The sequence below is a fragment of the Ixodes scapularis genome, unplaced genomic scaffold, assembly GCF_016920785.2.
Source record: "Ixodes scapularis isolate PalLabHiFi unplaced genomic scaffold, ASM1692078v2 PGA_scaffold3__209_contigs__length_174095766, whole genome shotgun sequence".
NCBI classification, from domain to species: Eukaryota; Metazoa; Arthropoda; class Arachnida; order Ixodida; family Ixodidae; genus Ixodes; species Ixodes scapularis.
In genome coordinates this window covers 49,243,197-49,254,923 of record NW_024609868.1, presented here as the reverse complement: position 1 = coordinate 49,254,923, position 11,727 = coordinate 49,243,197, and the positions used below count along the sequence as shown (strand labels likewise).

The window sequence follows — 11,727 nt, the reverse complement described above, 5'->3', positions numbered from 1 at the left end:
AGCAATCGATTATGATAAGGGTTACCAAAATTCTAACATGTTGGAATAAAGCGTAAATAACTAACAAAAAAAAACATTTTTTTTTTGTATTAGCGAGAATTGCCGGAGGAAAAAAGATCTGCGCGGAGCTACAACGCACTCCGCACAGACTTATTGTGATTGACCTTTCTTCGTGTAATTCTGACCTTTCTCCAAACCCTTGCCTCCCTTTGAAAATCCATCGCATAGCAGAGAGCCTGACTTTTAAAATGCGAACAGCGGGTTTTCGTTTTCTGAATTTCATAAATGTTTATTCTCGGAGCGCTTAATCTAATTCGTGAACACCGACGTCAAATTTCACACGTGTACACTTTAGCGGTCTGTTTAAATGTCCATAGCACGTTCACTTGGCCGTAGAGAATCTACGAGTTCGAGGCAATGCTGGTGGTTATGGACATCCGGTGGACACTAGCGCACTTTTTCTTTTCTGTTTTGTTGGTTTTGGGTGATGCTCAAATGAAGAGTGAACCAGCAGCCCTGCAGCAGCCAAATGCCCCGAATATGCCCAAATCCTTGAACTCAGCAGCAGCCAAGACCAAACAAGCAGCCCCAAACAAAACACCAGCGCCAGCACCTACATCATCTTCAACAGCACCGTCAACCGATCCCGAAATATGTGGTAAATAAGAGTGAAATCAAACTCCGTAATGGTTTGGGTTAACGGTTGTTGCCGTTTAGTTTTTATTAGATGTAATCGTATAGACTGGCATTACAGATGAGCCGTTTACATTTTCTCGCGTTTCATTTGTGGGCCAAACACCAGCAAAACACGACGGAGTACCCAGATTAAAGGGCACGCTGAGTATACAATCGTCACTTTGATTTGGACAAAATTAGAAAACGAAAAAAGGTAAAATTACCGCGTCACTGTGGCAAAAACACCACGTGAAAAATCAACACGATTTAAAGGTGCCCTGAGGAGGATTTTGAGATCGTCTAAATATAGGTATAACTCACTCTGCCGGCTCTAAGCATATAATACATTCCTAAGTCATGACGATACTCGACCGAATTTTCTATTAAAAAAGCAATGGAGGATCGCAACGCGTCGTGGTCATCTCTGACGATGGGAGGAGCATGTTCTGAAACCAGGACCACTGTCAGCCAATAGCAAGCGCAGGACCCTCGCGCCTCCGACCGGTGGAACCGCGGAGTGATACCTCGAATGCGCGCAACTCGTTGCCCATGCAGCCCGGACTACGATTCAAACCAGCGAGCGCGCGCTTAAGAGCTGACGATCGGACACATCACTAACACGGAAGACAACAAAAAACAACAACAACAACATAGTACGGTGTTTTTGAGACGGATCGCGGCGAGAGAACACAATATTTTTTGTGTTCCTTCGCCAAGAAATGAATTTTTTTTACTACTCTTTTTTTATTATCTGTAAAATCATCCACATTTTGTAATAACAGCGTTTTCAATCTTAACGAAATGTTGTTTTCATAGGTCACATGTCCTTGTTGACGGAACAATGTTCCTCCCATCACCGGAAACGACCTCGGTGTGTTCGCCTTTTTTTTTTTTGAGGAAGATCGGCCGCGCATAGTTATGATCTATGAAGTTTTGGGATGCTTAGAGCCCCCAAAGTAAGCTATTGCCACATTTAGGCAATCCCACTAGCCTCTTCGGATACCTTTAAGGCCTTCTCACGCAACACAATTTTTTTTAACGTTGCAGTACCTGTTTCAAAGTCTTAAGTGTAAAATAGCGTGATTTGTACCTGCTTCTGAACGTAAATGAGTGAGATATTATCACAATACAAGTTTGTACTATCTACGAGTATTTGTACTAGGTTCTTAATTTGTGTTGTCATCTTGCTCACTAAGAGCATATGCGGTTCCTGTCGGGAGGCACGGCAAGCTTAGGGTTTGAATAACATATATTTATGCTTGTATGTAAACAAAGAGTTACACTGAGACTGCAGCATGCGCCGATCCACGATGCTTAGAGAGCACCTTAATACTGTACACAAATGCTTCTTTGTTTTGGCTCTAACAAGTAGTAACAACGTGAGTCAATTAAATCGAGAAAATTCTTCAAATACCGAAGACAAGACCGCCTGTAATCTATGTTTATTCAATGTACAAAAATTAGATGTTAAAACTATTCGGTCGCTCGCTCTAATAATGTACACGGGCCTTTCTGTCGTTCAGGTATTATATCAAATTATCACAAATGCGTTCGAAAGAAAGATGACGTTCGGTGTATACGTATATACAAAATACCAGATGCTAGAATGTTTAAAAGAGATAATAGAAGCCTCTCTTTTTTTCTTTTACTTTGTCGCCCTAAGAGCTGTCGAAGACTGGATCGGAATTTGCATTACAATCGCTGCAGTGCACGTTGCAACATCTCCCAAAAAATGTAAGTATAATAAGAACAATTGACAGTTACCTTTATCTGCAAAGTCATTTAACACATGAAGTAATTATATAAGGATTTAAGGAATGATCGTTTAGATTTATTTGAAAAACATTAAAGAGTCGTTTTAGTGAAGAGGGGCATAATTATTTATTAATTACCACCACTCTATTCTGTAACACCGCAGTACGCAGAGTACCGACGTGAGGTAAGGTAGTAAAAGATGTAGTAGGAGACCCACTAGTAGGTGAACAAGAATGCTTGCCTGTACTCGACGGGCTAGCCGTTATAAGATATTTTAATTCACTGGGTGTCAGTCGTAGCTCGGCTGGTGTAGAGCAGGCATGGTTGCCTGCAGGGTTTTCTTGTACACTAAAAACTTTCTAGATAAATTAAAAAAAAAACGCCCAGCTGGCACAGGGATAGATCAATGAAATGCGGCGCAGGAGTGTTTTGGGTTTGATTACCGGTGCGGGATGTGAATAGAGCAGTAGCGTAATTATGAGTAAGTGCTTGTCTACATTCGTTTGCTTACGTTCTTTTTCATGGTAAAGGCTAGTTCGCACATTGGCTTTTGAATGTGACCTAGTGTTTTGTGTCCGTTTTCTGTTGCTTTCGACGAGAAAGCACACTGGCACACACATGTACCCTGTCGGGTGTGCTTGGAACGCTTCTGATATCCGTATATGTTTCAAAATGTTTTACGCACTATTATTTTTCCGTGAGCTTGAAATAATTATACCAATGTTATAAGCGACTATTTCTCATAGACAGTGCGTAGATTTCGTCTCATAAATACTGAAAAACCTTTAGTTATTCACATATTGGAAATGTTCGAAGGCAGCCAGCTTGGTACATGAAGTCAGTGTGTCAGTGTGTTATCTCACCGTAAGCGGTTACAAGCGGGCACAATACACTCTGCCACTCAAAACCAAATGTGCAGATCGCTTGTGATGGCATTTATGCCATGCCATGGGGGTAGGCATGGACGGTCAGATGAACGGGCAAATTTTTCGGAGAGGGTTTTGTTATAACTTATAAGAAATTGCATATTATGAAATACCTTAAATAATAGTGTAGGTGTCAGTGCATGAATTTACTTGGCTTTGTATATGACAAAAATCACCTGATATTTAAACGTACGGGAAGTAATAGATATATGCCTTTGTAGATATTCATACATGTAAGAAATGTAACTATTAGCTACGTGTGCGACCAAAAGCGTAGCTGTGGTCGGCATTTGCAATTGACCAAACTATAGCTTTTTGTATACTGATAATACCTGCACAATCGCCCGTTTACGGCGAGTCAAATTTTGCCAATCACAGGGAACCAAATCCTGGTCGTAACGCCACGAACGGAAGCCATAAAGGGGAGCAACAAAATCAACTCAGTGCTAATACTTTGCTTCACCTTTATTCAAGGCGCAGCTGACACTACCAGCTGATGGGAACAATCAGATAGCGTGAAAAGCGTACCAACTTGATGTTCCTCATGTTTCTGTACGTGTTCTGTCATCGTTGAGCCAATCATAAAAGAAAAGACTTAGTGACTTGCACTTTTGACGCTGCTTGGTTGGTCCGTCACCTCGGATCGTCGGCTGCGTCTGGCCTTCAGCCGAAACGTAGAATCGACCGGGATTTGTAGGGTGATTACCCATGTTCCCTAGGGAATTCGGCCATTGCTTATCTCCTTGCCACGAATGATTTGACCACCCATCACACTGCACCCAGCCAAGATGTCATATCTTTCCACAGATAAGTTGTAACCCAAGACGACGCACATTAATAGTGTACCTTAAAATCCGTCGACAGGAGAGGGCATAGAGCAATGCGAGCTTAGACCACGCACATATAGTTGTTTCGTTTCCACGTTATCGATAACTTAGATTTTTTTATCACGACGATAATAATGAAACGTTAGGAGTACCTTGCCCATCAATGTTTCCTTTTCACTCCCATAAGTCAGTACCCTCGTAATCATATGATATCAGCAATAGCCTTCTGTGCTCTGTCATCGTTATCAATTGGACGGTGGAACTCGTTCTGAGCATGTGCAACAGTTTTCATCTACAGAACATGATACGCCGAACATGCGTCCACAGTTCAGTGACTCGGTCATTTTTGCAATGTGATAAGCAGTCGAGAGGTGTATAGACCAACGACGCTGCACGTGGCATTTGAAAAAAAAGCGATGATTACGATAATCTCTGTACGGCATTTCGCACGCGGTTTGAAAGAAGATTCTTACTATATTAGGAGGGTTTTAAGCAGCAGAATCGGGTACGAGCACCTGCTGCATTTTGGTTGTCGTGATGAGGTCTAGGCTTCTGCACAAATACAGAAACCAACAGTATGTTTTGCACAATAAGAAAACTTAAATGACAACAAAACTGTATGAGGATGTCTCTACAGCGTGCTTATCTCCTATATGTTTGTGTTACGCAAAAATAATTTACTTTCAAGTTACCATGCTTATGTCCATCAAAAAAATTTGATTTCTTTTTTATTTTTTAGCGTGTGCCTCAGTGCGAATCCCAGACGGCGCTTATGTACAGATTCTTTATTTTTTTTCATGAAAAGGAATAACATTATTTATTTAAGCGTTTGCATCAATCCTCATACACCTTGTAAATTAAGCCTGAATGATTGTAGCAATAACCTAGCGCACTCTAAGAAGAACCTGCGCCTCTACTTACCCGCAAAACACTTGAAGAGCCAATCTCTGTGATTTACGAAATCAGCTCAGTGAATGTTGAGGCGGAACATCCGTTTAGACCTAAAAATGAAGTCTGCGCTTGGCATCAAGCATTGCAAAGCGTCAGGCTTGCATTGCGTAATGCCACAGACCAGACTTCATTTTGAGGTCTAAACGGATGTTCCGCCTCATCATTCGCTGAGCTGATTTCGTAGATCGCAGAGATTGGCTCTTCGATTGCTTTGCGGGTAAGTAGACACGCAGGAATTTCTAGAGTGCGGGCTTAAAGTTTTATCGAAGGTACATTTAAGTGGTCAGCTCAGCACTATGAAATAATGCATAATTCCTTTCCAAGTAAAACTTTAAACAAAATCGTTGAAATCGAAAATGCTGCGGCTAGGCGCCGACGCAGAAAAAAAGAGTCGAGCCAAAATTGTAAGGTTTGGCGCTTATATATTGAAGTGGTGCCACAGGTACGCAGATAAAACTAGTAACTTAAAAGAGAAAGCAGAAGACCAAGTTTGACATCGAGTCGGCGGCAAGTGTTCACAATCGCCTTTGCCTTTTTTTATTTTCAATTTTCAACTCCCGACAGATACTTAAATCTGGGTGGAGGTTAAAGTAAATTGCAAATCCAACCATCAATGAAAATATAATTAGTATATTCGAGGTACTTCCATTACAGACCATGAAGGTTATCTTTTCATCTAATGTTCGCTATCAACACATGAAGTAGAAACAGTATACATGTACTAGTCACTGCCTTTTTCTTTTAAATTCGATCGAATTAATATCAACCATCCTTGTCTTTAAATTCAGATATATAACCCGTGCCACCATTATATGAGATAATATTGAATCATTTTTGACAGATTGCAGATAAGTGGAAGGCCCACATGACAACGAAAACGAAGAACGAATCTGACCTATTGACAGAAATCTGCGATGCTGTAAGAGACTAATATATTTATCCTTTCTTGTATGAAACCTTCTTTTTATGTTTTAGCGTTTAAGCTTAATTTAGGCTATCTACTCGAAACGTTTTACCGCATTTCGTCTAAGGTAAACTAAAGGAGACAAGGTATTTAATGCACCGCTGTAAAATAGAGCTCTGATCGTCCACTGAATGATCCAAATGTCGCTTCAAAATAAGTGCACTCAAAGACGGGGCCGTGTTTCCGCGATGCTTCGCTGCAGATGTAGTCGCAATGCGGCAGGATTGCTTGTTGTCTTTGAAGGATGTATTCCGATACCTAAGTAGAGACGAGAAATTAAGCGGGTTACTAAGCACGATATTCTTTTGCTTTTTTTTCGGCTCGGTTTCTTAACACAACTTTCCGTCGTAGCAGGACGAGCCCGACTTGCTTTTCTAATAGTACCCAAAACTCGCTCTCTCTCTCCTCCGACGTCTTTTTGGCACGTCGGGCACAGTCGTACACACCACGTCGCCTAATTCTGCTCAGCGATCTCCTCTTCGGCCCGATCCTTCCTCTTGAGAGGTATTTAGAAGGCTGCGACACATCCAGTGAGCATGCACTTTGTCCCGCGACCCGCGCTTGCGCGCGTAAGGAGAGGAGGAATAAGACGCCCAGAAATTTTCAGAGAAAGAGAGGTGGGAGTAACTTACAGAAATTCTACCACGTTTAATAGAGTATGAGTAATAAAGTTTGACTGCACATCACTCTCGGGTTGAAAACAGCAAGGTACACCCGCCGGCAATATGAACGTGAACACCTTACCTGGTTTCTTGCCTGTTTTACGGCTGCCTAAAGCTATATTAACTCTCAATGTCTCAAATGGCACGTGGCTTGGGGGTTTAAACTGTGCGTTCTAGCCCTCTTCTGGAACAGAGCTTGTTCCAAAACTTGTAGGAGCGTCAAAAACAAGAAGAGGGCGGTTCACCTTCATATCGCTGACGGGTGTACCTAATACCCCAGATTAGTGAAAAATATTTTTCGCCGAGAGGAAAAAGAAAAGTCATAATTTCTGTGTTGTATATTTGCGGTGCTGTCGAAACCGGGGAAAGTTCGAATTGCAAAGCACTGAAAATTTTAGTTACCAAAATCAGCTACCATCCTAGATCGACGAAAGTTCCTCCTGACAATGTGATCGTGTATATGATCACATCATTTATTAGAGTACTATTAGGGGCGAAGCTCCTTAGAGTCTAGCCTTCTCCGTCCGTCCGTCCGGACGGCGCACGTGCTCACATAAAAAGAAAACAAAAATGTTTGCGCAGTCGACAGGATTCAAACCTGTGCGGGAAGGCCCCAGTGGACTTCTAGTCCATCGCCTTAACCACTCGACCACGACTGTGGGACGAGTAAGGGGCTCTGAGATGTGGTAGTAACTCAAGAGCTAGGGTTTCTGTTATGGATGAAACGTTGCATGTAGCCGCTCAACGTCTATGCAGGAGAGGGCGCTGCAGTCAAATGCGTATATAATCGTGTTAAACTTTGCATGCATTGGCTCAACGTTTCTAGACGAGAGGGCGCTGCGGTCAAATGCTCAAATACGTATATAACCACGTTCCATACCACACATTCTCTTTCTGACATGGACCGTTGACTTAAGCGGTGGAGATGCGTTCCCACGGCTTCTAGCGGATCCAAGCTGATCCGCTAAAAGAACCACTGGTTCTGCATTTCACCGACCATAAAGCAGTAATAATGAAGTCGAAACGCAACCTGGAACTCAGCACTACCTTTGAGCAACGAAAAAAATCAGCACCATCGGCACTACTTATGAACAATAAAATCAGTACCATCAGCACCGCCAGAGCTTCGCCCCAATCCACATCATTCACCACGTGGAGAGGCGGTCATTTCTTTTTTTCACCTGGCCACGTTTGGACAAATTAAGGAAAGGAGCTTAAAACACTAGCTATTTCACAAAAGAATGTTAAAGCCCGTTCACAATTGTAACTCGCAGTGGTCGCGCGACCGAATAGCGACATGCGACAAGCGACCACCGACGTTCAGACTTTGGGCGATAGGCGGGTCGCTTCTCAAAAGGTTGGGAGCCTCCGTCGAATACAACCGACACGCGAAGTCAAGTTTCGCGTTTCGCTGATTCCCCATTTTTGTTGGCGTACATCTACACATCTGTTGTGTTCGCCATATGAGAAAGCCTCTTAAATTGGCCTTGATCCTTCAAAACTGTACAATGAAAGAACAGTAGCTACATCTGCGTGCAATCACTCCACCTTCCGCGGTGCAGTAGGTATACCTGTCAGGTCAAAAGTAGTACAAATTTGCTGCCAGGCTGAATCATTTTCCGGGCACTCGTACCAATTGGGGTCCTGCTTTCCATTTGAAAAAAATGGGTGCTCGTTAATCGGGCTGAGCAGAGCCGCCGCAGAGAGCTCCATGACTGTATTGATGGCCGCTACCGCGAACCGAGGCGAACATACATTCCCACTCCTGCTGAAATGCTGGATGGTAACGAACGCGAGGCGCAACACGTAAGTTTCGAGGCGCTGCTGATTGGCTCAGCCGCACGGGGACTTTGCGTCCCGTCTGGAAAATTGGTCTGGAAGCAATTGCTCCGAACCGGTCGTTTTTGCCATCGCGGTTGTCGCTTTTGCGAAAAAAGGCTATCTCGCGACCGTTACGACTTGCAAGTGTAAAAACAGTTTTAATGTATTTTTTATTAATATTAAAATCTTTTATTTGCTCTATACGTAGCTAGCTGCTTGGCTGTGCGGCTTATAGGTCTTACAAGCAAAATCTGTAATTATCCTGCATTATGGTTGTTGGCATTTTGGCTCGCGTGGAAACTACTCTGGCACAGACAGTGCAATCTACGAGACACACTCTTGATTTATGTAACTCAGTCATGTTTGCAATGCCAGGTTCAGCTTTCATTCGGATATTTTCGTAATTTAAGTTGACAAAGTAGGCTTTATTTTATACGATTAGCTAAATCGAACTAATATTTTCAACGTCGTCGCGCGTGGCCGGGGCAGCATTTTGGCGGTCCGTTTTACTACGGCGTGATATTGATTCTAAATTACATATTGCGTCATATCGCGGAAGTAGATTAGAATAAGGCTTACAACCATCCCAAAATAAAAAAAAAATAATAAAGTTAGTTATATAACGACGTTTTTCTTCTAATTTTAAACAGATACTAGCTATTCGTTGCAATTCCACATGTAATTATGCTAGAATACATGATCGCAAAAATGCAAATATATATATTCGGTCCTTCAGATTTATTCACTCCATTCAACGTGACTCGGATAGTTTGAGCTGTGCTACAAAAAAGAAAAGTAAGAATAAAAAACTTTAATAAAGTTTACGTATGAAATGCACTGCTAATAATATTTCTGGGTCATACATTTCTAAAAATTGCCCTCATTCCGACGGATGCCAATTACTCAAGTTGCCTTTGGTCATGAGGCCACGTGTCTTATTGTTGTACGTGACCTCGCAATGAATGTTTGATAATATTTATTCCTATTATAACGTTCATACAATTTGCTGTCGTTTCAGAAAGACGAAAATGAAGACCCGGAATTCATGAAAACGTTTTCGGTAGGTTTACCACCGTCGTCGGAACATTGAGCGCGATACGAAATAATAGTCTTGTTTAAGAAACTAGCACATATTTTCTTTGCAAAATAGCTGCCTGATTTCTAAAATACCTCTAACGTACACCATTCGTCACAACGTATAAAAGCGTAGACTTTACGAGCGCCCTAAGGACACCACAGGTGCCTTTTCTTTTAAAGTCAAGCACTGCATGCGTGGCGAAATTGCCGAGGTAAGATAGTAAGCTCAAAATGGATTTTCTCCTAATCTATACAAGATGCATTACAACCCTCGCATGCAACCGCCTGACGCGGACTTCAGCCACGTGCAGTTACAGATTGCTTGTTTTTTCTGTTTCACTTTCTGGATCCTTTCATTAAATATAATTTTCTTGTTCTTCAAAACTCCCTTCGTGCCCCTCCCTCCCCCCCCCCCCCCCCTAAAAAAATGAAGAACAAAATCTGGTTGAGTGTGCAGAAATAGATAAAAGGCCTACACCATAAAAGGAATGTAATTGTGTTCACTTTATCGTAGAACGCTAGTTAAGCCAATCACTGAGATTTACAAACGGAGCCTAGCAAATGACTAGGCCTAAGACACTTTTCCGCCTGAAATGCAGTCTACGCTCTATAATCTGAGCATATGAAACTACACCGTATATGCTCAATATGCCATACCCTGGAATGAATTTATACGGTAAGCAAGTGTATTAAAATGCCTCTGTGGTGCATCGTAATGCAAGGAGGAGCACGCCGATCAAAGGACAACATAGAGGAGGCGCAAGGAACTGTCGATGACGAGGCAGCCAAACGCCTCGTCATCGCCATCGTCATTGGTTGAGGTCGGGGGGAAACAAAAGCACGTGGCGTTTTTGGGTACTAAACAAACGCACAAGGTGCGCAAGGAAGTAACCCACTTGCAGGCCATATAAGTTGAAACGATCATTTGTGCTTCGAAAGTCACTCAGCTCATGTATAAACCTTTACAGCGCTTTTCGTCCAAGCGACAAATGCCGAAGCGCTTGTGAATGCATGAGTGGCGTCTTGTATTCAGCAGAACAAAGCTAGCGCACGTGCTCAAAAGGCGTTTCACAGCTCAGTACAGAAAATAAATTATGCGGAGAGCTAGTTCGTCTGCCTTTGTCGCAGGGGTTGAGGTGACGTCAAAATGCTGAGCTCTGATTGGCTTGGATTGAAAGACAGGGGGTAGACCTCAAGGTACTCAAGGCAACTTGTTTTGAGGGCTACACACCATCCTTCAATCAGAGCCACACACAGCCCAGCATTCTGACGTCACCAAAACCCCTGCAAAAGAAGCAGACGAATTTGCGCTCCGCATTGTAATTGCTTATAAAGTGACTGGCTCGACGAGTGATCTACGGGACAGTAGACTCACAGGAATGTTCCCCAATGTACTGGCTTTGATCAAAAAATAATTTAAGCGAATATTCTTTAGTGGTTTGTACTTGTTCGCACCGTATTTTACAGATTCAGTTCTAGACATCACACTGTTCCGTGTTAGGTTTTTTATTAACTGTGCAAGTATCATCATAAATGGCACTTCTCTTTTCTAGGCCGATGACAAAGGAATGGTGAATGACACCTCAGTATTGTGCAGAATAAGACACACGACTCCATCTGAATGCAAAGTGCTGCAATAGATCGACGCTTAAACGTCCACAAAAAAAAAATAGCGATATCATTTAATTGTATAATTTCACACTTTTAATTTTTTTTAAATATAATGAAATGATTCAGTATAAATTATCTGGGTCCGGTAAATAAAATATTTCCTGTACTTATGGTTTTGATTGTGTCCAAAATGCATATAACGATCTCCGAGTTAATCATTCGTTTTCGTGTTTTGTGCGCCTATTTTTGACGTTGATCTCGTCTCTTTACCACCACTAAGGAGGGACTTGCTTTTTTTCATAATTTAATAACACCCCACTGCGTAAAATACTTTTTTTTCTCTCTTTAGACTGAGGAAAAGGAGTGAGTGGGGACAAAAAGCTTGGTCAGCCGCCATATCACTCTGCTTTTTTGTCGCCCCTTTTCAAATAGAAGGAAACAATAAAGATTAAATTAAC

General features: G+C 42.2%; 1 protein-coding gene across 1 annotated transcript; it reads left to right on the top strand.

The window, feature by feature from the left end:
- The first annotated feature begins 373 nt into the window (after positions 1-373).
- Positions 374-11,298, top strand: LOC120841975. Its single transcript, XM_040212969.2, has 5 exons — positions 374-658; positions 2,339-2,409; positions 5,976-6,053; positions 9,600-9,641; positions 11,212-11,298. Exons 1-5 carry the CDS (start codon positions 418-420, stop codon positions 11,296-11,298), a joined length of 519 nt encoding a protein of 172 aa, XP_040068903.2. The 5' UTR covers positions 374-417.
- The last annotated feature ends 429 nt before the right edge of the window (positions 11,299-11,727 follow it).